The sequence below is a fragment of the Rhinatrema bivittatum genome, chromosome 1, assembly GCF_901001135.1.
Source record: "Rhinatrema bivittatum chromosome 1, aRhiBiv1.1, whole genome shotgun sequence".
NCBI classification, from domain to species: domain Eukaryota; kingdom Metazoa; phylum Chordata; class Amphibia; order Gymnophiona; family Rhinatrematidae; genus Rhinatrema; species Rhinatrema bivittatum.
This window is the reverse complement of record NC_042615.1, coordinates 47928685-47956401: the sequence shown is the minus strand read 5'-3', so window position 1 is coordinate 47956401 and position 27717 is coordinate 47928685. Positions and strand designations below refer to the sequence as shown.

Genomic DNA, 27717 nt, shown 5'->3' with positions numbered 1-27717 from the left:
TCCAGCTATGGAGAGGGCCCGTTCCCTCGTGGCTGTGTGATGGATGAGTTTGGGGGGAGGGGGGGAATGAAGAGGGTTCCTTTATACGCCGTTCTCTTGGGTCTATTCGATGTGTGATATTGCAGGGAGTTATTCAGCCAATGGATGTCTGGGTTGTGCAGGGTTTTATGGATGATAGTAAGAGACTTGTGAAGGATTCTAAAGCGTATAGGGAGCCAGTGAAGGTCCATGAGTATGGGGGTAATGTGATCTCTTCTACGGGAGTTGGTGAGGATTCTGGCCGCTGCGTTCTGGAGCATAAAACTATACTGTTTCAGAAGAACAGATAGAGTAACATCCAATAATTAAAAGCTCATAAAAATTATTTAAAATTCTCCAAACACCAATAAAATATTTCAACAGCAGACATTGCATAATATCCAGTAATTAAAATGGCAGTCATTCAAGGAAAATAAATTTAAAAAGCCTCCTTAACTTACCTTCTCCAGCAACTCTCCTACTCCTTTTCCTTGCAGGCCAGTAGTGGTTGCTGAAGCTCAGTCCTCATGGTCCTCTTCCTTAGGGCCCACGACCAATCTCTTTGTGTCTTATGCAAACACACACTCCAGTCACCCCCCATGACCAGTTTCAGTTTCTCATATTCCAGTCATCTCCCGATCAGTCTCTCACTCTTGCGCACACACACACCAGTCACCTCCCTAACAAGTCTCTCTCGCTGTCTCTCACACATCGTTCACCTCTCTGATCAGTCTCTCACTCTCACACACAGTCACTTCCCTGACCAGTCTCTCTCTCTCATGCACACCAGTCACCTCTCTGACTAGTCTGTCAGTCACATACTTGTGTTCTCTCCCTCTCAATCACAGACACGCTCTTAGTCACACACATGCTCTACCTCTCTCACAGACACGTGATCTCTCTCTTACACGCAAGCTCTCAGTCATACACATTCTTTTTTACTCTCTCACTTACACACATGCCGGCTCGCTCTTAATCTCACTTCCCAATCCCCCGGAGCACACATGGATGCTGCAGCAGCCTCCATTCCAGCCCCCATGGTCGGCTGCGGGGACTAAAGGTGCTGTCCTTCCATTGCAGATCGTCAGCTGATGTTCTGTTTTTCTCCAGGCCCGCGTTGCTCCTTGGGCCGACGCTGCTGTTACTCTTGAATGCAGCATGGCCCTTTCTTCTTCACACGCTCCCACTACACATCACTTCCTCTTCTTGGCCATGGGGGGCAGGAAGAAGACAAGGCCATGATGCAGTTGCCAGCTGCTACTGACACTGGTGCCATTCCCGGCCAGGCTTGAGCGTGTTGACAGCATGGGCGGCAACGGCAGCAATAGAAGGATGTCTGCCTTTCTCGCGGGGGAGAAAGGAAAGCGAGAGGAGAGCAGCCGGGACAGCGGGAGTGCGCGACACACCTGCCGGTGCTTGGGGGACACACCAGTTGAGAATTGCTCGTCTAGAGACCTCTGTAGGTGAAGGAGTTCGATTCCATGAACCCCTGAAGACTGCACAGCTGTGACGCCTCTCGTCTCATCATGCTGCAGTGAAACGCACAGCCATTTTGATTTACTAACATTTGCAACGCAAACGGAACCTAATACGTAATGACGTACTTACGCACTAACGTTTAGTGAACGTGACTCCATTTTGGATTCATATTTTGTATTGTATTAATACGAACGCCGTCGCAAATGTCTAACCCGTCAATTAAATGACGAAACAATAGTCTGATCATAAGCTACACCTACTAGAGACCACGCTAGCTATTGCTTGTTCAGCAGTTTGTAAAATGTTTGTTCAGCAAAACCAGAACGCATGTGTGAAAGATAAGAACTGTAAAGTGTATAAAGGTTTGCTCCGAAGGGGGCGTGGCATGCAGTTGTACTAAGCCGTTGTCTTAGCTGCATCTTGCTGGCAATAAAAGTCTATCTTTACGGATCAGTTGTCTGGGCCTCCTTACTGACTAAAAAGAGACGGTTACATAGGTATACTTGTTAACTAAACATAATTTTTCCTCAAAAAGATTCCACAGGAGACATCGATCTCCTTAAAAAGATGACAATATCTCATCAGATACTCAGTTTAATCCTTCCTGCAACCGCCTACTTGATTCTTCTGAATAATGCCTTGCTGTCTTAATTCAAAGCCTCTTATTTGGTTTTCATTGAGTGTCTGTTCTCTCTTGACTAGACTGTAAGCTCTTAGGAGCAGGGACTCTCCTTTTTATGGGGATACATTTTTAGAAGAACTCGCATGAGCTTACATGTGTAAGTTCGCTTTGAAAATTTATACCACAAACACTACACCCACTGCTCTGTGCGGGGAATGTATGGGGGAACTTTCCATGCATCCTTTTTCAAAATCGAGGTTTGTGCCTAAATAAATGCCAGCCCTGCCCAGACTCTCCCCGGAACTCCTCTCCCCGGTGCTTGTAAAATTACGCTCGTGCGGGGTGCACACGTTGGCCATTTCTGTGGGAAATGCCAGGTTTTACCTGGAGAAGATGTTCCTTGTGAAAATGACCCTGCCTGTCTCTCCACAGCACTGCGTTTATCTGACAGGTGCCGTACCAATGATTTAATAAAATCATCCACTGAAACCTTCTCTCTGGGGGGGAACAATGGTTTCTGTAAGACAGCACAGAGATTTACGCTAGGAAGAGGGCAGAGAATACAGTGTGAGCCTTAGTTTTAAAGAGTTTCGTCCCATTTTGTGCCTGCGTGGCCCCTTCCATGTCATTGGTGGCCCATGGAAAGTTGGATGTATCTCGTCGACACCCTGCAAAATGTCGGCATATTTCATGCCTCTTTACTCAGACAGTGATATGGCTTCCATTGGTGCTTCTCAGTATGCTGTGATGACTTTTAATCAAGCAGTTGGAACAAGGCGCGTTCCTGTCTGTGCTCCTTCAGCTTTGTGGATCAAGCCTGGTAGTGCAACAGGTGGCCCGAAGGGACAAGGTATACAGACCCTTAACAGAACTGTAGATCAGAACATCCCCTGCTGTAGGAAAGTCAATATCGAGGCCTCATTTTATTAATGGATGCGATGGTCAGTTCAGCGCCCTTCTTCTCACGTCACCATCTGCACAGGCTGCTTTGCTCTTCCAGGTTTTAACACCGCTGGTCGGTCTGGTCTCAGAATGAAGCTTTGAAAAACAAGTCCTTTGAGGTCTTTTGGCCTTGAGTTTCCAGACTTTGGCGGCTGTTGGGTAACTCCTCTCTCCACCCTCCACAGTATTGGGGAAAGCAGCATGACGTTTAGGTCTCTTGTCTGTAAGACATCCCATTATTTGAGTCTTCAAGCTTATGACTTGACTTGACTTAGTAGGAGAATCTGTTCTGCTTTAAGCCTGGTTGCTCGTATTCCCTCCATGAATCACTCTGCTTTGACACGGAGCCAAGCCATACCAGTAAGCTCTTGCTCCTGAGATTTCTGGTCTGCCAGCTCTTAATTGTGAAGGAACCTCTCCCTGCCCTCATCTAGCTTATGGAATCAGCAATCAGATTTGTGTATCCGGTCACAGGAAGGGCCCTTGAACTGGTTATGAGAGAGAGAGAGTGAATATTTTCATGCACTGTAAAATAACAATGCTGCCTAATCCTGCAAAGAAGTGTTTGAACAGAGGTGGGCCATGTCAGTAAGCAGGTAGCTTGACCCACATGATGCAAAAGTTGGACCTATACATAAGAACATAAGTTTTGCAATACTGAGTCAGACCAAAGGCACATCGAGCCCAATATCTTGTTTCCAACAGTGGCCAATCCAGGTCACAAAAACATAGCAGGATCCCAAAAGGTCGATAGATTCCATGCTGCTTATACCAGGAGTAAGCTGTGGATTTTTCCAAGTCCATCTTAATAATGGTTTATGGACTTTTCCTTCAGGAACTTGTCCAAACATTTTTTTTTAAACACAGCCAAACTAATAGCTTTCACCACATCCTCTGACAACAAATTCCAAAGTTTAATTATGTGTTGGGTAAAAAAAATATTTTCTCTTATTAGTTTTAAATGTATAGCTTAGTAACTTCATTGAATGTCCCACAGTCTTTGTAATTTTGGAAAGTATAAATAACTGATTTTCTCGTTCCACTCCACTCATTATTTTACAGACCTCTATCATATCTCCCCTCTTCTCCAAGCTGAAGAGCCCTAACCTCTTTAACCTTTCCTCGTAGGGGAATTGTTCCATCCCCTTTATCATTTTGGTTGCCCTTCTCTGTACCTTTTCTAGTTCTGCTATATTTTTCTTGAGATGTGGTGACCAGAACTGCACACAGTACTCAAGATGAGGTTGCACCAGGGAGCGATACAAAGACATTATGATTTTTTTCTGTTTTATTCTCCATTCCTTTCCTAATAATCCCTAGCATTCTATTTGCTTTCTTGGCGGCTGCTGTTGCTGCACACTGAGCAGAAGATTTCAACGTATTTTCAACGATGACATCTAGATCCTTTTCCTGAGTGGTGACTCCTAATGTGGAACCTTGCATTGTGCAGCTAGAGTTTGGGTTGCTAAGTGCATCACTTTGCACTTGTCCACATTCAAGTTCATTTGCCATTTGCATGCCCAGTTTCCCAACATCCTCTTGCCATTTCTCACAATCCTCTTGTGATTTAACAACTTTTGAAAAATGTTGTGTCATTTGCAAATTTAATTACCTCGCTTGTTCCCGTTTCCAGGTCCTTTATAAATATGTTAAAAAGCAGTGGTTCCAGGACAGATCCCTGGGGCACTCCACTATTCACCTTTCTCCATTGGGAGCATTTACCATTTAGCCCTGCTCTCTGTTTTCTACCTTTTATTCAGTTCCCAATCCACAACAGAACACTACCCCCATCCCATGCCTTTTATTGGTGTGGGGGGGGGGGGGAGGAATTACACTATATTTATTTAGGATGGAAAATGCATCCTCCTCTCCTTCTGGAACTGTTTCTTGGTGCCAGCAGCTTTGGTCACCTTTTCAGTTTGTCAGATTACCCTTGTCAACTGGAATGGGGAACATGTCTGAGAACGCTACCCTGGAGGTTCTGGATTTCAACTTTCTACCTAAAATCCTAAATTTGGCTTCCAGAACCTCCCTCCTGCACTTGCCCATGTCATTGGTATCCACATGTACCAAGAGAGCCGGCTCCTCCCCTGCACTGTCTATAATCCTATCTATGTGATGCATGAGGTCCGCCACCTTCGCACCAGGCAGGCAAGTTACATCCACCAGCCACCCAGCTATCTACATTCCTACTAATCGAATCACCAACTACAATGGCTGTCCTAACCCTTCCCTCTGGAGACATATCCTTGGTGCGAGAGGATACTACATCACCTTGAAGGCAGGTCCTAGCTACAGGATTGCTTTTTGCCTTACTAAGGCAATGCTCTCCTTCCAGGTGACCTTTCTCCTCTAAAGCAGCACAGGGGCTACCAAATTGGAGCTGGGACTTCTCTACTATGGTCCCTGAAGGTCTCCTCTATATACCTGCCTGTCTCTCTTAGCTCCTCCAGGTCTGCCACTCTAGCCTCCAGAGTTTGGACTCATTCTCTGAGGACCAGGACCGAGTGCACACATACAACCTCTCACTAACTGGTAGATAATCATACATGTGGCACCCAGTGCAAAAACATGGATAGCCACCTCCTCATTGCTGTATCTCAATTTTGTTGATTTGTTATGTTATTGAGTTAACATTTCTAAGGGAGTAGGGATGTAAGAACGGCAACCAAAATGATAAAGGGGATGGAACAGCTCCCCTATGAGGAAAGACTAAAGAGGTTAGGGCTGTTTAGCTTGGAGAAAGACGGCTGAGGGGGATATGATAGAGGTCTTTAAAATCATGAGAAGTCTAGAACGGGTAAATGTGAATCAGTTATTTACTCTTTCGGATAATACAAGGACCAGGGAGCACTCCATGGAGTTAGCATGGGGCACATTTAAAACTAATCGGAGAAAGTTCTTTTTCACTCAATGCACAATTAAGTTCTGGAATTTGCTGCCAGAGGATGTGGTTAATGCAATTAGTGTAGCTGGGTTTAAAAAAGGTTTGGATAAGTTCTTGGAGGAGAAGTCCATTAACTGCTATTAATCAAGTTGACTTTCGGGTACATTTTTAAACCCCAGCACGTGTAAGTCCCAGGGCTTACATGCATGGCTGTGCCTTACGTGCGCCGGGCCAATTTTCAAACGGGCCCAGCCACGTGCGTAAACCCGGTATGTGATTAAGTGCTGGGGCTTGAAAAGGAGGAGGTCTGGGTGGGCGGGGCTGGAGGTGGCTGGTATAGTGGCCATGTGCCGGGGAAGCGCACGCCAGCAGTTGGCCGGCTCGCACAAGTTGCTTCTGCTCCGGAGGAGCAGCAACTTACAATATAAAAAAAAAAAAAAGGTAAGGGTGTGGGGAGGAGAGGGGAAGGGAGGTTAGGTAGATGGGTTGGAAAGTTCCCTCCCAGTCCGCCCCTTAATTGGAGGGCATGTGGTAAAATTCTACGCCAATGTACGCCCGCAGGGAAGCGCGCGCACCTTTTAAAATGTACCCCTTAGGGAATAGCCACTGCTATTAATTGCATCAGTAGCATGGGATCTTCTTGGTGTTTGGGTACTTGCCAGGTTCTTGTGGCCTGGTTTGGCCACTGTTGGAAACAGGATGCTGGGCTTGATGGACCCTTGGCCTGACCCAGCATGGCAATTTCTCATGTTCTTAATGCTGATCTAAAATACTTTTAGTCTATTGATTTTATATTTGTCATTGACCCTCAAAAGACTACAATTGAGGCACACTGTGGCGATTGATACCTGGATAGCTCGCAGTGATCTCTGGTCTCCTCTCCCGAGGCTGCTGGGTAAGCTATGCAGACGAGCTTTCCAGTCCTCTCCCGCTGTTCATGGCACAGTATGCATGGGAGGCCCATTGCAAACAGCTTGCACTTTTTATTCAGGTGAGGTAGTGGAACTGCAGCAGCTTCAGTCTCCACCTAATATCTTTAAAAAAAAAAAAAAAAAGATAGTGGGATACTCCAAGTTCTGCAGGCTTGAGGATTTCTCATAGTCCATATGGTAGATGTGAAACTTTAAATAGTAACTATTTTTATAACTCTCCACATACCTGTAAAGGCTGCGTGTGGTTCGTGTACCGAGGGTTTTGAAAGGGACCTGGCGCACAAAGGGTTCGTTTTGAAAATTTGCGGGTCAGCAGCCAGGTGCATGCAGGGATTCACCCACGTAAAGTTACGGCTCCTCTTCGGAAGAGCGCGTGACTTGTGCACCCTATGCTTAGGTGCATACGTTTTACAATCAGAAACATAAAGGCCACGTCTGCTCCATTCGTGTAAAAATCTGTGTGGGTCCGGATTCTGTGCATACTTTCACCCGCACGTCCGTTTCATGTACTTAAAACTGGGTAAATGACTTAGAATGTTACCCCCAAATTATCATTTTTAGTTTTTTATGATTTGGAGGCATAATTGTTTTTTTTTCTGTTGAGACATCTCTATGTAATGCGCTGTTTTCTCGACAACGATTCATCTTGGTTCTTCTTTTCTTCTAGGACCACTGGTGCCGGAAATCACCATAACCTACATTGCTGTTTCTGCTATATTCTTTAACAGCGGACTGTCATTGAAGACTGAGGTACAGTAAACTGGAAAACAGCCAAACCTCCTTCTTTACACTATTCTATTCTTTTTTTTTTTGTTATATTTATTAATGGATCTCGTGCAGTTTAAGTGGTGAATCTTCAAAGGCATTTATTTCTTTTTTTAATTTGTTTTATTAATGTTTTAACAAGAAAATCAACATAGATAACTGTTATCGCATGTCAGACAAATCCGTACGACCCCACTCCCTTCCTCCTCCTTCAGTTTTCTAAGAATAAGGAACTCTTATGCTTGTCCCAAGATTGAAAACCACACCAAATCTTCTCTAACTTTTCCATGGTATTATGTGGTATCGCCATTAGTGTCTCCATTTGGCAGATGTGTAGCAATCTTTTTTTTTTTTTTAGACAGCTGTCTTGCTGGACGAGTTTTTGTTTTTCCAGCGAGCAACGATTTTGTATCTAGCAGCCAGAAATATCCGAGTCGCTGGACGATCAGTCTTATTCGGCATCCCTTCTGCTGATGATAATAGTAGTAATATCACTGGGTCATTTTCCAATGTACGAATTACATCCCAATAAGATGTAATTCGTGAACAAGACCACCGAATATGTCCCATTGAGCCTTGCTCCCCTGCACTCCCCAACAAAGATCATTCTAATTAGGAATCCTAGCTTTCAACCTAACTGGAATATAATACCATCGAAAGTAAATTCCAATGAGTTTTCTGCCAGAGAGACAGCAATTGAGGTTTTTCAAATTCCCCACCTTATGCTTCCCCAGACTTTTTCATGTTTGAGTAAGCCTTCTGGGATCTGCTCGGTACTTTGTAAACATTAGTTATAAACCCCTTTAAAGGTAAACCTTTAATACCGTATTTTTCAAATCTAGAATATGCGTTCCCCAGCCATGCTTTGGCCAGATTTTGATGTACATAGGTTTGTACTTGTAAAATAAGCAACATAATCTTTTTCTACCAAGTAATATTTAGTTTTCAAATCATCAAAACTTAATCCAGCCCTGTGGGTTTACTGTTTGACCCAGTCAAGTGAGTCCCTTTTTCTCCCAGGCTTGGAATCGTGTGTGTGCCCTCCATTCTGGCTGGGAACTCTTCATTCTAACGGATAGGTATTAATGGAGGGTCATCTTATAAGAACACAAGAACATGCCATACTGGGTCAGACCAAGGGTCCATCAAGCCCAGCATCCTGTTTCCAACAGTGGCCAATCCAGGCCATAAGAACCTGGCAAGTACCCAAAAACTAAGTCTATTCCATGTTACCGTTGCTAGTAATAGCAGTGGCTATTTTCTAAGTCAACTTAATTAATAGCAGGTAATGGACTTCTCCTCCAAGAACTTATCCAAACCTCGAGTGTCCACCTGGTAAAAGGATATCTAATGTCTTTTGTAGAGCCAGGGGAGAGCCTGGATCGGGGTCCCTCCTGAGAATTTACCCACTGTTTTCTCATAGGTGATTTGCACCCATTCTAAGAGAGCCCGAATTTTGGCTGCCTTCAGTATTTGGGAAGCCCAATCCTCCCCAGCCTTTAGGTAAATGTATCACGCGCCTAGCGATTTGGGAGCCTTCTGTTGCCATACAAATTCCAAAAATGTATTCTGATTTTCTGAAGATCTCTTTTGGGAATAGCAACTGGGAGTACTTGAAACAGATAGCATAGCCTCAGTAAAGCATTCATCTTTAATACAGCTATCCTTCCCAGCCAAGTGTAGATTTAACATGATCTACTTAACAAAATGTGTATAACTTAATTTTGCTGACTGATGGAAATTGCTTCCTGTTCTCATGCCTAAATATTTAATAAAATCCGTCGCCCAATTAAAAGGAAAGCTACTGCATAGACATTGTACTAAATCCTGGGGCACAGACAGATTAAGGATCTCTGATTTATTCATGTTTATCTTAAATCCCAAGACATGTCTTTATCGATTAAGTTCTTCTACTAACACTGGTAGAGATGTCAAGGGATTAGTCAAGGTGAACATGATGTTGTCCGCAAGAAGCGAGATTTTGTGATCAGATTTTCCTGTATATATGTTTTTTATTTTCCCATTTCTTCTTGTCCTTTCTGCTAAAGGTTCTATGACAAGAACAAATAAGCGTCGTGACAATGGGCAACCTTGCCGAGTGCCCTGTTGCAAAGGAAACTGCTGTGAAGTCCCCCCGTTGACTTTAACACAAGCTTGTGGATCATCGTATAATGCTTGGATCCATGTGCAAAACTGAGATCCCAGGTTGCATTTCTCCAAACTTTTATACATAAACTGCCAGTATACTCTATCGAATACCTTTTCGGCATCTATCACTAAGAGTAAGGCCTTCTGGTGTACTTCCCCCTGAAGCCCATATAAGATTAGAACATGTCTAATATTATCAGAAGTGTTCCTCCCCATTATAAAGCCCGATTGGTCTTCGTGTATTAATTGCGACATTATTTTTGATATTCTGTCTGCTAATATCTTTATGTCAGTTTTCAATAGTGCAATAGTTTGATAGGACCCACATATTTTATAGTATTCTCTCTACCTGGTTTAGGGATAACAGCAGTACTTGCCAGCTGCATCGATGCTGGAAGCCCACTCTCTCCCAGCAAGCTGTTAAACAACCTACAGAGGGGTTCCTACCAGGAAGCTTGAAAATCTCTTGTAAAAGCGAACCCTGTAGCCATCTAATCCAGGTGATTTATCTAGTTTTAGGTTTTTAATAGCTAAGCCAATCTCCCCTTCCGATATTTCTCTATTTAACATTTCTTGTTGTTCAGGTGATGCACTAGGTAATTGTACTTCTTCTAGATAAGCTGTTATGTCATCAATATGTATATTTTCCTCCATCTGGTACCGGTCTCTCTAAAATTTCTGGATCATGTTCCAAAATCCCCTCATTTGTTTTTATCCCCTGAACCTGAGATCGTGCTATCCTTTCTCTCAGGTTAAGTGCCAAGATTCTTGAGGCTTGTCAAATATGCGCACGGCGCTGTTGAAATCTACGCGTACGGCGCCGACTACAGTGAGATCTATGCGCACGGCGCTGAGGACATCGGCGCCGATAACCCTTGCGCGCACAAGATCAAAAAGATATGCGCATAACTCTACATCTGCGAACAAATCTACATCTGCGCACAAGGACACAACCGCGCATAAGAATACAACTGCGCACACATCTACAGATGTGCATAAATATATTACTGCACGTACATCTTCACCTTCGCATAGATCTACACCTGCGCATAAATCTACACCTGCGCGTAAGTCTACATTGGCACATAAACATAGATCTGCGCACAAACACAAATCTGCGAATAACTCTAAATCGGCGCATAAAAAGCGTTATCCTTTACAAAGCTCTTCTGTTGGAACTGATGCCACAGAATGTTCATCACGTGGAAGTCAGACAGACTCGTCGTCTAATGATAATTATAACCAATCACAGCACTCTCATCAGGAGTTTCCCCAACCGCAGGCTGGATCCGGCCCACCAAGCTCGTTTTACAGCCATATCTAGCCCACAGAGAAGTTTATTCCTTTTTTTTTTTTTCTATGAATGGTGCGGGTAAAAAAGCTGGGGGTGGGTTGGGGGGTGTGTGTGGATAACCTAATCCCTAGCAGCCTGAGAAGAGGCAGAGGGACTGGTGAGGGGGAGGGAATGAGAGAGAAGGGAGTGACAGAGAGGATTGAGTGAAGTGAATGGAGGGGATGGAAAAGGAGAGGTGGAAGGGAGTGAATGAGAGGGGTAGGGAGAGGATGAGATGGAGGGGATGAGGTAAGTAAGAAGGGAGGGGACGGGAATGACAGGGATGGAAGGGGAGGGGTGAGAGTGAGGAGGAATGAAAAGGAGGTGGAAGGGTGAGTGAGAAGGGAGTGACAGAGGATTGGAAGGGGAGGAGGGGTTTTATTGACCTGGCAAAGGGAGGGGTGAGGGAATGAGACGGGTGGGAAGTATAAATGAGAGAGAAGGGAGAGAATAAGGAGGGGAGTAGGCATGAGAGGGGAGAGAGAGGGAGTGAATGAGAGGAATGGGAGGGGTGAGTGAGAGGGAAGGGAGTTAATGAGAGGGGTGTCTGAGAGGAGTGTGGGAGGGGAAGGGAATGAGAGAGAGGGAAAGAAGGGGAGTGGAATGAGTGTATGGGAGTGGAGGGATGCTCCATACACAAACACACATGCACCTCAGAGGGCAGATGTAGGGGAAGGAGAAGCCGTGCTGCAGGTTTCCTGGGGTTCTGGTAGGGTTGCCAACTTCCAGGAAATAGAAATTATTATTACTGGTACTTTCTCTGCTACTCTGCCGGTAACCCTGTCCCCTCCGTTTGAAATTATTGAAAGGGCCAGACCTGCATCCCCCTTCCCCGTCTCCGCAAACTCTGATGGACTCCTTTCCCCTCTCCTCCTGCCCTATTGCTAATTTGAAATTCCTTATATGTCCCTTCCCTTGTAACGTTTGGAGACCCCTGCCTTAAATAATAATAAAACCGAAATGAACAGGGCTTGTGAAATCATTTTTTTTCTTTCTTTGGGTATACTTTCCTGGTCCTCCTCGCTGCTTTCAACCAAGACGAGAGGCTCTGTTCCCATCCAGGCCCCTGTGATTTAGACGGGGAAACCCCTCTCTAGGCCACAGACCCCTGCACCTCCGTTGCAAGGCTTCGCCTTGGTGTGCTGCCTAGCTCCACCTGTGATCTCGCGGTGGGTGCCGGCTCTTCCTGTCCTTAGCGGCACTGCGTGAGGAGGCGCACGGTTTCCTCAAGATTCAGACCCTCCCGACGTATCTTTACTCCACGACCCGCCCGCTTCCGCCTTCCCCTTCAGCAGGCTGGCAGCGCGGCTGAGCGGTCGCCGCGCTGATCTGTGCCGTGTACCATTTGCCTTAAGCGCTCTTCGCCGTCTTACCCTGAATAAATCGCTTACCCTCCCCGCGCTCAGACTGAAATTCTAAGCTCTTGGAGGCAGGGATCTTCCGGCCACGTGACCTAGCTTGTCCAGCACGGTGTTGTAACTCGATGGCACCACATAAACGTTATTGCTCCGCACCTTTATTTCCTGGGCTGCCCGTGTTAGCGGACGTGATGCTCAGTCCAGCAGTAGAAACGGAGTAATGAAATGTGTATTCTGTTATTGATGTCAATTGATATGTCTTATTCCTTATCCATTCCAATTAATGGAGTAGCCTGGAGCTTCCTCCCAGATTCTGCTGAATAGAATAATCTTTTCCCAGTTTAAGTGTACCTAAATAAAGTCCAGTTGTTCAGTCTTTCTTCCCTTGTTTGTATTTGGATGGTACCTCCATACTCTTCTGTTCCATCCCCTGATGATGTAGGTGTGGTTAACACTGGATGGGCGCCACCGATCTTCCTCTCACTCTCCTCTCTCATAAGAACATGCCATAGTGGCTCAGACCCAGGGTCCATCAAGCCCAGCATCCTGTTTCCAACAGTGGCCAATCCAGGCCATAAGAACCTGGCAAGTACCCACAAACTAAGTCTATTCCATGTTACTGATGCTAGTAATAGCAGTGGCTATTTTCTAAGTCAACTTAATAGCAGGTAATGGACTTCTCCTCCAAGAACTTATCCTTTTTTAAACACAGCTATACTAACTGCACTAACCACATCCTCTGGCAACACGAATGATCCCAGGTTCATTACTCCACTCGTGCGTCCTGCTTGAGAGACCCCGCTCCTCTAAGATGGGCCCTAGGGTACTCAGACAGATTGTAAAAGGAAAACCTTAGAAAAAGGGGAAATCGAGAGAGAGAGGAAGGGTGGACAAACTTTCCTCCTCCATAAACCACAAGGTTTGCAAGGAGACATCTTAAGTTTAGGTGAAAGCACTCTTTCCACTTGTCTCAACCCTAGAGACCCTAGGGTCCTTCTCTAAGAAAAAAACAAACAAAACAGGGAACAACACCGTGACCTGCTGCCCCTACAAGGGGTAACTCAAAAGTCCACACCCTACGATGGTGGCAGGGGCTTATATACTCTGAGAGCTCACCATCTCGGGCTTTCTTATGGGGGAGCTAAAACCCAACAATAATACCACTCCTGTACCTCCTGTGACAAATGGAACAATCCTCTTTAGTAGAGATCCTTTAGGCCAGGTGTGGCCAACTCCGGTCCGCAAGAGCCACAAACCATCCTGGATTTCAGGATATCCGCCTTGAAAACGCATGAGATATATTTGCATACAGTGGAGGCAGTGCATGCAGATCTGTCTCATGCATATTCATCGTGGATATCTTGAGGCTCTCAAGGACTGGAGTTAGCCTCCCCTGCTTTTAGTTGCGTAGAGAGAAGGCATTCCTGAAGGGGTGCTTAGGCTGTAGGAATGGAAATCACGCCTGGGGATTGCAGCTTCAGCGCTACCCATCTTGTTTTGCACGAGTTCCTTCGGTTCACACTGTGCTGTGGAAGGACAAGAGCAGTAGAACTTTCCAACGAAAAGCAAAAGGGGTTTTTCTCGCGTTTCAAGATCTCTAGACAATGCTTTCATATGCTGTGCCGCTCACATGGCAAGCAATTTTTGTTTTCCAATGGCGTTGTCGGTATTCGCAGGAATCTGTTTTCAAAAGGGTTTGTCCCAATCTGTGTCTGTGGCGCAACTCTTTAGAGAAGAGGGGTTCTTCTGGGGGTGAGGGGAGAGCCCACTGATAAAGCAATGCTTTACTGTGCAAAATGAATAAGAATAAAGGGGTAAGGATTTTTTTTTTTAAGTAATGCACCTAATCACAAAATTACACACGTAGTTTAAACACCCAACAATCTAGTTTTGAAACACAAGATTGGTAGCTAAATTGACATGTACTAGCTGGTTGGTACAGGCTTGGAGTCAGGTCACCTCGGCACCTAAAAGTTTGGTACCTGCTGCCTACAGTTCAGAAAAGTAAAAAATAAGAATAAAGGAAAAGAAGTTAAAAAAAAAAAAAAAAAGTAGAAACAGTGCAAAATAAGAAATAGAAGTCAAACAAAATAAGCAAGATAGTAAGAGAAAAAACAAGCCAACAAAAAAAAAAGAAGGTAAGGAAAATATTTTCCCTGTGCCTATGTTTTTTTTCTAAATATATTTCCAACAACCTATGGCTCAGTGTGCACATGTAACTTTTACCTGTTGAGAAGTGGCATGTGCTGATTACCCACAGAACTTTCAAATTAAATGCATGAATCCAGAGCATTCTCCCTCGGAAAGCCCCTTTTATAGCTTTTTTTAATGTGACTTCATTACGCTGGCTGAAAAATCTATTTCAGCGCATACTGGCAATAGATGCAGGTAACACTTCCTTTGTGTGTGAGCTACAGGGGTTGGCAAAATGTGAACTGATCTAAAATCATGAAAACGTGAGCGGCTTCTATTATAATTATAAGGAGATCTCATGTAGTTTAGCTTTAATATAAGGTTCTAAAGTGGTCCACCTATTGGTACCTCGGAGGAAGGGTTTAGGAGTTTTCTAAAGAATAACTCTTGCTTTCTTCTTGTTTTGCAGGAGCTGACACGTGCTTTGATGCACGTCAAGCTGCACCTTTTCGTCCAGACCTTTACACTGGTGTTCTTCCCTTCAGCCATCTGGCTGTTCCTCAAACTCTTGTCCATCACCTCTATCAACGAATGGCTTTTGAAAGGGTAGGTATACAAAAAAAAAATAACTCTTAATGAAAAAGTAGCTAAAATAATGCACAGGCTCAATGAGATTCAACCTAAGGGGGCCAATATGGCAAAGTGCATTAACATCAACCGTTGATACAATGTTTAATGCATACCTGGTAATGAGATGCAAATAAGGCAAGCATCAATACAGTTGTAAATGTATGCTCAATAAAATTTGTGCATTAATGTAGGTGTCGTAAAAATGTAATGATGTCTTCTCAAGGCAGAATTAAGCTTTTTGCAATAATTAACCACTCCTGCTCAGACCAAAGGTCCATTGAGCCCAGAATCCTGTCTCTTGACAGTGGCCAGTCCAGGTCACAAGTACCAGCAGATCCCAAAGAGTAGATCCAGTTCCCTCACTCCCAGGGATAAGCTGTGGCTTTCCCCAGGTTCCCTTGGCTATGAACTGTTCCTCCAGGGATTTGGTCAAACCTCTTTTAAGCCCCGCTATACTCGGTGCCTTGACCACGTCCTCCAGCAGCAAACATCCACTGCTTAATTGTGCGTTAACAGGCTGATGCAGTACAGTGCGCTCAAGCGAGCACACGGTTTAACCCAATGTTGGACGTGCGTATTGGACGCGCGTCCACAACTCCTTATGCTATGAGGGGATTGGTGTGTCCAAAACACGTGCCCAACCCCCCCACGAAGCTGATAGCCCTCATCACATGCAAATTCATGTTGGTGAGGCTATTAGCTATTCTCCCTGATGCAGAGCAGGCGTTAATTTCTGAGCAACCCAAGAAGTGTGCAGAAAAACAGAAAATACTGCTTTTCTAGACCTCCTCCGACTTAATATCATGTTGATATTAACCTTTTAGGTACCAACGTTCCACAAGTGGAACATTTTTTCATATACTTTTAATTACTTGCAAATTTTTTATACCATATTTATACCATATTCGGGTCTAGTTAACTAAGATATGTAAAAAGGGGCATCAGGAAATAATTCCTTCAATGAGCAGGATCTAAAAAGTTAAGTCAGAGGAGCAAAAGGACGAGAATGTTTAAAAAAAAAAAAAAATCTGCTAGTTGTTAGGTTAGGAAAAGGGACACTCGTAAAACTGAGCATCTGTTTTCCTAACCGCTGACAGCAGCCTCTCCTGGGCACCCACTGCCAAGGAGGCACTAGGGGCACACATTTCTCCTTGGCGCCTTCTTTTTAGCGTGATCCCTCATTTAAATATTTGATCACGTGTCCAGGAGAGGTGGCTGGGCGCGCATTAGGAAAGCAGGTGCTCAACACTGAGGGCCCGTTTTCCGCACAGATTTATTGCTTTGACCTGTAAGTGAAAAAAGCACTTTCTTCAACTTAATTTAAATCTTCTGTCGTGGAGGTGGACCCTTGGCCCGAGGTGGTGTTGGCGCCACCCGTGGGGGAAACCCCCACGGGTCCCCACCGTCGGGAGGTGAGGCCAAACGGGAAGCGGAGGTCAACTGGAGCTTCGCCAATACCAGCCCTCGTTCCCCGCAGGTTGAGCCCTTGGGTGCCGGGGCCGGCTGAACTTAGGTGGGCCTCCACGTGGTTGATCCTGGAGAGAGTGCCCAAGGCAGGGTGCCAGGAAGCAGTGGAGAGGCAGGATCCAAAGTCCGGACCGACTGGAACAGAGGCAGTGCGGTTGGAGACAGGATCAAGTCCGGACTGCAAGTCAGGCAGAGCTGAAGACGAGGCCGGGTTCCAAAGTCTGGACAGACTGAAGCAGGCAGCAAAGTTAGGAACAAGGTTAAGTCCAGACTGCAAGTCAGGGTAGGCGGCTGGAGATGAGGTAGGTCTGAGCAAGGATCAAAGCCAGGGAGATCCGACCGAAGGGTAGAAGGCACAGGAAGCAGGAACAGATGCTAGAGAAGGAACAAGTACTGGAACAGGAACTGGAACAAACAGCAACGAAGCACATGACAGAAAGCGTGGAGACCTATTGCCAAGGCGAAGTCTGAATGGCAGGGGCCACTTTATATACGGAGGCTGATTAACGTCATCATCCGGGGCCGTGGGAGGCTTTCCTAACGCGGTCCCTTTAAAGCTAGGAAAGGTGCACGCGCGCGCCTAAGGCGGACAAGCCAAAAACTAAGAGGTGGCAGCGTCTCCCACGACGCATGTGGGGAGACCCGGCCGGGACTGGATGAGACCGCAATACCGGAGGGGCCTGGGAGCACAGGCGGAGCACGAGCGCGTAGGCGGCTGCCTACCGCTGCCTGGGAAAACAGGCCAGGTCCGGGACCCAGGTGTCAGGGGTGAATGAAGCCGGCTGCGGGCCTGCTGCGGCCGGGAAATGTAACATCTTCTATGTGCTGGTTTCACGGAGTGTCCCCTACTATTAGTGTTATTTGAAAGGGTAACTAGATGTTATTTATTTATTTTATAATTTGTTTACAATTTCTTAACCGCACACTCCACGGATTGTGGTGCTTTTCAACAGACGTGCATATGCAAATTAACAAAACAATATATAAAAACACAAACAGTTATTCTAATATGCGACCATTTAAACAAGACTAAAAACATCCATTTTTGCTAAACATTTAGAAGTATCATTACCTAAGCTGCATCTATAAACTATTTAGACCATGCACATTATCCCTCAAATACTTTCTTCAAAAGCCAGATTTTTAGTGCTTTATTTATTTATTTATTTATTTTTTTAATTTATTTAAAATTTTTGTATACCGACGTTCATTATGCAAACATCACATCGGTTTCCATGTAACATAAAACTGGCCAACAGGGCATTACATTGAAACTGATTAAAGAACTGGGGAGAGGTAAGAGGGGGGAAACATGAAGGGAAATTATTGTACAAGAATAATATAAGCTAGGTAAAATGATTATAAGCGTGAGAGCATGATTATATATAGGCAGTAAAATTTTATACAAATGCTTTAATGTCATTTTAAAAATGCTTTAATGTCAACTGTGGTGCGAAGTGATCCTGACATTGAGTTCCATAATCTTGGACTTGCGACTGCTATTGTCCTATCTCGGGGTTGTTCCCAAACGAGCCTTCTGTATATGGTACATCCAGCAGGCCACTGTTGGCTGAAGGAAGGGTGTGTTGAGAAAAGTATAAATGAATAGTGGATCCCAGCCAGACCAGTTCATGTAATAATGTCAAAACCTTGCATTGAACTCGATGAACGACTGGTAGCCAGTGCAGTTCGTGAAGCACCAGTGATATATGGCCATACTTCCATGTTCTTTTTAGGACTCCAGCCACAGAGTTCTGAAGGAACTGCAAAGCTTTCAAATGAGTAGCAGGCATTCCCAGGAGGAAAGGATTTCAATAGTCGAAACATGTAAACCAAAGTGCTTGAAGTGTCAAACGAAAACCTACAGGGTCAAGATAAGTTGTAAGCCTCCTCCTAATCCTTAATTTAAAATATCCAGCTTGAATCTCTTTCTTGATGTGAGGTACCATAGCCAATTTTCCATCAAGACCCACCCTCCAGGTTTCTCACTACTGGTGAACATAAAATATCATTACCATGGAAGATAACTGTTGGAAAAGGTTTTTTACTACCATTACGTGACAAAATCAAAATTTCAGTTTGGATGTGTTTTAACGCGAGATTGTTTTGAATGACTTTAAGATAACCTGTCAACTCTCCCGTAGCTGATTCAGTCGAATGCTTCACAGGAAACAGCTTCTGGATGTCGTCGGCATAAATTCTGAAATCTGTACCCAATCCCTCAAGAAGCCCACATAATAGTGCCAAGTATACATTAACTTCGTGGCCAAGAGGGTAGGCCTTGTGGAAGTCCCTTTGCGATATTTATCCACTGTGAACTAGGATCGTTTAACATCATCTTACACTTCCGGTTACTTAAGAAAGACTGGAACCACTTTAAAGTTTTCTTGGAAATGCCAAATTCAGTTAATCTGGTTAACAAATTTCATGATCAACTGTGTCGAATGCTGCGGATATATCTAAGAGCACCAGCAAATAACTATGTCCACAGTCGATCAGCATCAGTCACAGATAATAAAAGGGTTTCTGCTGAATTATTTTTTTCTGTAGATTCAGTAACTCATTGGCCTCCAAGTGGTCACACAGCAGTTTGTGCACTGCTTTTTCAGTTACTTTTGCCAAAACACAGTGACGTTATTGGCCTGTAACTTGATAAATCCTTTGGATTTGCTGATGGACTTTCCAAAATGGGTCTAATTCTTGATAGTTTTAGGGTGTCCGGTACCAGTCCTTCTATCAATGGCAATTTAACAATTTTAGCTATAAAAGGGGCAATTACTTCCCTCCATACTTTCAAGGGTGCAGCTTGACTTGAGTTCAACAAGCAAAATATAGGATTTAGTTTCAAGAGAATATTTTGAATCTCAATTACAGAAACGTTCTCAAATGACTCCCTGCATGACATAGGCAGTTCAGTTGGAGTTACTAAACTTAGCTGTAAAGATACTACATATCTTTTCAACTTTTTCATTAAAAAAAGGTTGCAAATTTATCGCTATTAAATAAAGCTGGAAACTCAGATGAACCACACCTTTTATTCCTAGCATTACTCATTAATCTTTTAGCCATGGAAAATAAAAATTTAGCATTAAATCCTGTAGCATGGATTTTATTGGATATATATCTCTTTGTAGCACTACCTAATTGTCTGTAATGTTCCAATTGGATCTTATATTTCTCAAGGTGTAAATCTGATTTATGTTTGTGCCATGTACTCTTACATTGCCCTAACCTCTTATTTTCAATTCTTAAATCATGGGAATACCAAGGTTCATTCTTTCTCTGCTTTTTACTGGGATTATAATGAGAAAAAGGAGTAAGATCATCAGCTATTACTAGTTAAGTGTTCCCTAATTACCTGTTCCATGCAACTCTTGATTCTGTAGATCTCTGTCTTATCCCCTTTCTTCAAGTTGAAAAGCCCTAGCCTGTTTAGCCTTCCTTAATAAGGCAGCTGTACCATCCCCTTTATCATTTTTGCTACACTTTTCTGTATCTTTTCTAATTCTGCTGTATCTGTCTTTCTTGAGACAGGGCAACCAAAACTGCACACATTACTCAAGGTGCGGGTTCCACCATAGATTGGTATGGAGGTATTATGTAGTCTTATTCTCCTTTCCTTTCTGAATAATTCCCCAATATTCTGTTTGTCTTTTACTCACCGCTGCACACTGAGATGAGGAGTACAACATATTGTCCACAGTGAATCCAAGGTGCCTTCCCTGGGTGATTTCTTCCCACTATGGAACCCAGCATTGTGTACCTCTAGTTTGGATTTTTTTTGCTCCATATGCACCATTTTGCACTTGTCCACATTACATTTAGATACCAAGTTCTCCAGTCTCTCAAGGTCCCTCTGCAGTTCCTTACAGTCTGTTGATTTTTATTTTTTACCTATTTTGAATATTTTTGTGTCATCTGCAAATTTGATCACTTCAGTTATTGCTCCCTTTTCCAGATCATTAATGAAAACGTTAAACAATCCAGGTTCCAGTACAGATCTCTGGGGCACACACAGAGATAGTGCGAGCGCGCACCTAGGAAGGCCCGGAGTTGGAGCGTGGGCCGGCGGTATCCCAGCCACACTCGGAGCAGGGAGGACCAGGAACAGTGTGGCGACAATGGCTGGCCATAGCCGCAAGTTCCCCTGGAGTGGAGAGCCAGGCATGGCAAAGCTGTGAGTTGGGTTGGCCGCGGCTGCCTGCGGCCGATGGTCATAACAGGTACTCATACAGCTTCATTATAGCTCAGTGTTTGGACAGTGTTACTTTACAGGAGCTGCCTTCCTCCTGGAGACCTGGGCCTGGTCTAACTGTCCCCACCTGGGTCCCAGCTCTTATTCTTACCCTGCTGAGCCCCAGCCACACAGCTATCTCTCACACGGGGAATTAAAGGGGACCAGGCACCTAGCCTGGTCCTGCACCGGTTTAAGGGGGAACATAGGGGCAGTGCCTCACATGACCATTTAGGTTTACTCTTTGTTTCCTATCTTTTAACGAGCTGCCATGCCACGCCACACCACAGTAAAAACATTGCCTCCTATCACATGACTTTTTTTTTTAGTTTTCTCCCAAACCTTATATTAAGGATAGTAACTGCCGCTCTGTGCAGGTTTCCCCTAAGCCTTATATTAAGGGTAGTATCTGCCTGTCTGTGCAGGTTACCTCCAGGCCTTATATTAAGGGTAGTAACTGACACTCTGTGCAGGTTACCCCCAAGCCTTATATTAAGGGTAGTATCTGCCTGTCTGTGCAGGTTACCCCTAAGCCTTATATTAAGGGTAGTATCTGCCTGTCTGTGCAGGTTACCTCCAGGCCTTATATTAAGGGTAGTAACTGACACTCTGTGCAGGTTACCCCCAAGCCTTATATTAAGGGTAGTAACTGCCTCTCTGTGCAGGTTACCCCTAAGCCTTATATTAAGTGTAGTAACTGCCTCTCTGTGCAGGTTACCCCCAAGCCTTATATTAAGTGTAGTAACTGACACTCTGTGCAGGTTACCCCTAAGCCTTATATTAAGTGTAGTAACTGACACTCTGTGCAGGTTACCCCTAAGCCTTACATTAAGGGTAGTAACTGCCGCTCTGTGCGGGTTACCCCAAAGCCTTATATTAAGGGTAGTAACTGCCTCACTGTGCAGGTTTACCCCAAGCCTTATATTAAGGGTAGTAACTGCCTCTCTGTGCAGGTTACCCCTAAGCCTTATATTAAGGGTAGTAACTGCCTCTGTGCAGGTTTCCCCCAAGCTTTACATTAAGGGTAGTAACTGCCTCTCTGTGCAGGTTACCCCTAAGCCTTATATTAAGGGTAGTAACTGACACTCTGTGCAGGTTACCCCCAAGCCTTATATTAAGGGTAGTAACTGCCTCTCTGTGCAGGTTACCCCCAAGCCTTATATTAAGGGTAGTAACTGCCTCTCTGTGCAGGTTACCCCCAAGCCTTATATTAAGGGTAGTAACTGCCTCTCTGTGCAGGTTTACCCCAAGCCTTATATTAAGGGTAGTAACTGCCTCTCTGTGCAGGTTTACCCCAAGCCTTATATTAAGGGTAGTAACTGCCTCTCTGTGCAGGTTTACCCAAGCCTTATATTAAGGGTAGTAACTGCCTCACTGTGCAGGTTTACCCCAAGCCTTATTTTAAGGGTAGTATCTGCCTCTCTGTGCAGGTTTCCCCCAAGCCTTACATTAAGGGTAGTAACTGCCGCTCTGTGCGGGTTACCCCCAAGCCTTATATTAAGGGTAGTATCTGCCTCTCTGTGCGGGTTACCCCTAAGCCTTATATTAAGGGTAGTAACTGCCTCACTGTGCAGGTTTACCCCAAGCCTTATATTAAGGGTAGTAACTGACACTCTGTGCAGGTTACCCCTAAGCCTTATATTAAGGGTAGTAACTGCCTCACTGTGCAGGTGTACCCCAAGCCTTATATTAAGGGTAGTAACTGACACTCTGTGCAGGTTACCCCCAAGCCTTATATTAAGGGTAGTATCTGCCTCTCTGTGCAGGTTACCCCTAAGCCTTATATTAAGGGTAGTAACTGCCTCACTGTGCAGGTGTACCCCAAGCCTTATATTAAGGGTAGTAACTGCCTCACTGTGCAGGTTTACCCCAAGCCTTATATTAAGGGTAGTAACAATCGCTCTGTGCGGGTTACCCCCAAGCCTTATATTAAGGGTAGTAACTGCCTCACTGTGCAGGTTTACCCCAAGCCTTATATTAAGGGTAGTAACAATCGCTCTGTGCGGGTTACCCCCAAGCCTTATATTAAGGGTAGTATCTGCCTCTCTGTGCGGGTTACCCCTAAGCCTTATATTAAGGGTAGTAACTGCCTCACTGTGCAGGTTTACCCCAAGCCTTATATTAAGGGTAGTAACTGCCTCACTGTGCAGGTTTACCCCAAAGCCTTATATTAAGGGTAGTAACTGCCTCACTGTGCAGGTTTACCCCAAGCCTTATATTAAGGGTAGTAACTGCCTCACTGTGCAGGTTTACCCCAAGCCTTATATTAAGGGTAGTAACAATCGCTCTGTGCAGATTACCCCAAGCCTTATATTAAGGGTAGTAACTGCCTCACTGTGCAGGTTTACCCCAAGCCTTATATTAAGGGTAGTAACTGCCTCACTGTGCAGGTTTACCCCAAGCCTTGTATTAAGGGTAGTAACTGCCTCTCTGTGCAGGTTTACCCCAAGCCTTATATTAAGGCTTATAATTCTCTCCCCAGTTATATGATCCTTGTTGTAATGTAACTTTAAGATCTCTTTGCACTTGTTTATGTTCCGTTTTTTGTTCACACCCCCTTGTTATATGTAAACCGGCATGATGTGGTTTCTAATCACGAATGCCGGTATAGAAAAACTCTAAATAAATAAAAATAAATAGTAACTGCCTCTCTGTGCAGGTTACCCCCAAGCCTTATATTAAGGGTAGTAACTGCCGCTCTGTGCAGGTTACCCCCAAGCCTTATATTAAGGGTAGTAACTGCCTCTCTGTGCAGGTTATCCCCAAGCCTTATATTAAGGGTAGTAACTGCCGCTCTGTGCAGGTTACCCCCAAGCCTTATATTAAGGGTAGTAACTGCCTCTCTGTGCAGATTACCCCAAAGCCTTATATTAAGGGTAGTAACTGCCTCTCTGTGCAGGTTACCCCCAAGCCTTATATTAAGGGTAGTAACTGCCTCTCTGTGCAGGTTACCCCCAAGCCTTATATTAAGGGTAGTAACTGCCTCTGTGCAGATTACCCCCAAGCCTTATATTAAGGGTAGTAACTGCCTCTCTGTGCAGATTACCCCCAAGCCTTATATTAAGGGTAGTAACTGCCTCTCTGTGCAGGTTATCCCCAAGCCTTATATTAAGGGTAGTAACTGCCGCTCTGTGCAGGTTACTCCCAAGCCTTATATTAAGGGTAGTAACTGCCGCTCCTTGCAGGTTACCTCCAAGCCTTATGTTAAGGGTAATAATACTGCTAGCACAATTTTTACGGGGTAAGGAGCCTTGATAATTCAGACAATACCGTTTGAATGGACTTGGCTGTAGAAGCAGTCCTGTGCTTTACACCTAATGTCTGCATATCAGTACTCCGGACCGTTAAAGTCGGGGCCCAGTGTTGGCTGTCGTCTGAATCAATTTCCTTTTTCACCCCCACTGTTGAAACGGACAGTGACGTTGCGATCATGAAAGCTAATTGGTTAAGGATAGTAACTGCCGCTCCATGTAGGATACCCCCATGCATCTTTTTCTTCAATTCCATGCTCTTGCCTTTAGAGAAACACAGTGTTTATCCCATGCCTTTTTTAATTCGTTTCATGTTTTTGTCCTCATTACCTCTTCTTGAAGGGTATCCCAGGCATCCACCACCCTGGCGGTGAAGAAATATTTCCTGATGTTGATTCTGAGTTGTCCCTCCTGGAGTTTCATTTTGTGACCTCTAGTTCTACTGATTTCTTTCCAATGGAAAATATTAAAAATTCATTGCATAGTATATGCAGTATCTGAAAAGGTGAATACACCAAGACGCTTTATAACTGTACACAGCAGCATGTCATGAAAATTAAAATCTCAGAACAGAAAGTACTATTTATGTATACTGAACACAAAAGCAAAGATAAGTCCTTGCACAATCCATTAGATGCATCTTGAAAGTCATAAATATCAAAATAATGTTCCAAAAAAATAATACTTTTCAAATGTGTATGCCATTCAGATGTTTTCTGTGTTATGATGATATTGAACATTTTCATTTACAAGTCAATCAAATAAGGCTCAAATATTTGTGTAGCCTGTTCGTTGCCATCTTAAGATCAAAGGCAGGAGAATTTGCTCACCACCATCATTAAAAGGACAAAGGTGGAAATTTAACCTGTTAAGCACATTCCCTATTGGCAGAAAATCTAAATATGTTAAAAAAAACAAAACAAAACCCCCCCCCCACACACTTATTCAAATAATGTCACGCTGTGCACCACTCTATTTTCTCAGTTTGTGGGCAAATGTCAGTGCGTGTGTCCTGCATGCGCGGAAATGTATCTGGATCGAGAAGAAGTGTTCCCACTTCCACACCTTTGAGTGAATTTTCCAAACAAGTTGCCCGTGTGAAAAGTAGCATCTATCGTAACAAATTTCAAAAGCGTAAAACCTTTTGAAAATCACCTCCATAATTTTTACATTTTCCAAAGTTTGCACATAAAATTCAGAAACTGAAAAGTTTATGCACATGTAAGCGTAATTATGTGCCGGTAGGTTTGGTGTAATAATTTTCGAAGCAAACTGAGATGCGCAAGTTTGCTTTAAAAAAAAAAAATTGGGATAACTTGTGCACGTGTTTCCAGCCTAATTTATATGGGCTGTTACTACTACTACTACTACTACTACTACTACTACTACTACTACTACTACTACTACTACTTAACATTTCTATAGCGCTACACGACATACGCAGCACTGTACAAACAAGACAGAAAGACAGTCCCTGCTCAATAGAGCTTAAAGTCTAATAAGACAAACATACAGGACAAGAGACTTGGGGTATTTCATAAAACAAAACAATGGTTAAAAAGAAAAGAAAGTTAACAAGACTAAAAGCAGACAATCAGGCATAAGATTTAAAAGCGGTTTCAAAAAGGTGGGGCTTTAGGGGGGGATTTAAACATGGCAGGAGAAGGAGCATGAGGCACCAGTACAGGAAGACTATTCCAAGCACACGGCACAGCCAGGTGGAAAGCACGGAGACTGGAATTAGCAGTGGAAGAGAAGGGTATGGATAGGAGTGACTTGTCCAACGAGCGGAGTGCCCGAGGAGGGGTGTAGAGAGAAATAAGAGAGGAGAGGTAGTGAGGTGCTGCGGAGTGAAGGCATTTGTAGGTGAGAAAGAGGAGCTTGAACTGTATGCGGGAGCAGATAGGGAGCCAATGCAGTGACTACAGAAGAGGGGTTATGTGAGTGTAGCAACATTGGTGAAAGATAAATCGCGCGGCTGAATTTAGGACAGATTGCTATGGAGAGAGATGGCTTGCTAGTTGCAATAGTCTAAGCGGGAGGAGATGAGAGAGTGGATAAGGGTTCTTTCTGGTAGTGTATTCAGAAAGAAGAGGACGGATTTTGGCAGTGTTATAAAGAAAGAAATGACACATTTTAGAGGTGTTTTGGATATGCGCATTGAAGGAAAGAAAGGCGTCAAAGAGGACTCCAAGGTTACAGGCCAATGGGACAGGGACAACAACTGTGTTATCCACAGAACCAGAGAAGGGAGGAAGAGGAGAGATGAGCTTGGGGGGAAAGATAAGGAGCTCCGTCTTGGCCATGTTGTGTTTAAGGTGATGGCGGGACATCCAGGCAGCAATGTCAGACAAGCAGGCCGAGATCCGGGATTGAATTTCTGATGAAATTTCTGATGTACATAGGTAGATCTGGGAGTCATCAGCATAAAAATGGTATTGAAAGCTATGAGAGGAAATCAGAGCACCAAGGGAATTAGTACATAGTGAGTAGAGAAGAGGACCCAGGACAGAGCCCTGAGGCACACAATTGATAGTAAAATGGCAGTAGAGGAGGAAGCACCAGAGGAATTGCTAAAAGTGCGATGGGAGAGGTAAGAAGAGAACCAAGACAGGACAGAGTCCCGAATCCAAGCGAGGACAGAGTATCAAGGAGTAGGTGGTGATCAACAGTGTCAAAAGCATCAGACATGTCAAGGAGGATAAGGACATAGTAAAGACCTTTGGCTTTAGCCATAAACAGGTCATTGGAAACTTTGGCAAGGGCTGTTTTGGTTCAATGTAGAGGGTGCAAACCAGATTGGAATGGATCAAGAACAGCTTGAGATGTAAGAAAGTCAAGACAGCGGCAGTAAACAGCACGTTCAAGTAGTTTGGAGACAGGAGGGAGATGGGACGATAGTTGGCAGGACAAGTAGGATCCAGTGAGAGTTGTTTAAGGATTGGTATGATTATAGCACATTTGAAGGCTGTTAGTGGGTAAAGCAGGCCTGGGGCGTGCCTGTGAGCATCCAGAATTTCACAGGACCCCAGAGTGTGCGTATTGAGTCCATCCTCCATGGGTCACGCCGCTGGTACGGCGCTACAGGTAGCCACCAGTCAATCCGGTCACTTCGTTTCCCATGCCTATTTGGGAAGCAATCCAGGCCTTGCAGTAAGTCACTTCTCTCAGTTTGGACTCTAGCTGCAGCTCTGAAACCCATCTTTTCTGTGGATTTTTCTTAATGTGCTTGGACAGAGCATTCAGTCGCCAAATGTGCTAGCAGGAACATAGTTAGAAAATTTGGGTGCTAGCCTACGCTTTTATTCCTTAACTTTTTTTTTCTTTTTAGTCTTATTTTGCTTTACTGTTTGCTTCTTTTGCCTTTCTTCCCGCAGCCTCTTTTCTTCCCCTCCTTCCAGCCTCTCTTTCTCTGCTCCTCTCCTTCGCCTCCCTCCAGCCTCTTTTTTTTCCTCTCCCCCTCCCTTCCACTCCCTCGATCCTCTCCCTTGGCGGCTCATTTTGTGCCCCATGGCCCT

General features: G+C 44.4%; 1 protein-coding gene across 5 annotated transcripts in view; it reads left to right on the top strand.

Annotated features, from left to right (window-relative positions):
* SLC10A7 (solute carrier family 10 member 7) overlaps positions 1–27717 on the top strand; it is a 339519-nt gene that overhangs the window by 7091 nt on the left and 304711 nt on the right. For 4 of the 5 annotated variants that reach the window (XM_029602657.1, XM_029602585.1, XM_029602751.1 and 1 more), the window contains exons 2-3: positions 7548–7630; positions 15087–15223. In XM_029602657.1, coding sequence (XP_029458517.1) covers positions 15105–15223 — 119 coding nt within the window. In that variant the 5' untranslated portion in view covers positions 7548–7630; positions 15087–15104. Of the gene's footprint in view, positions 1–7547; positions 7631–10151; positions 10288–15086; positions 15224–27717 lie in introns of those variants that run through there. The other variant, XM_029602913.1, reaches the window with a different exon arrangement.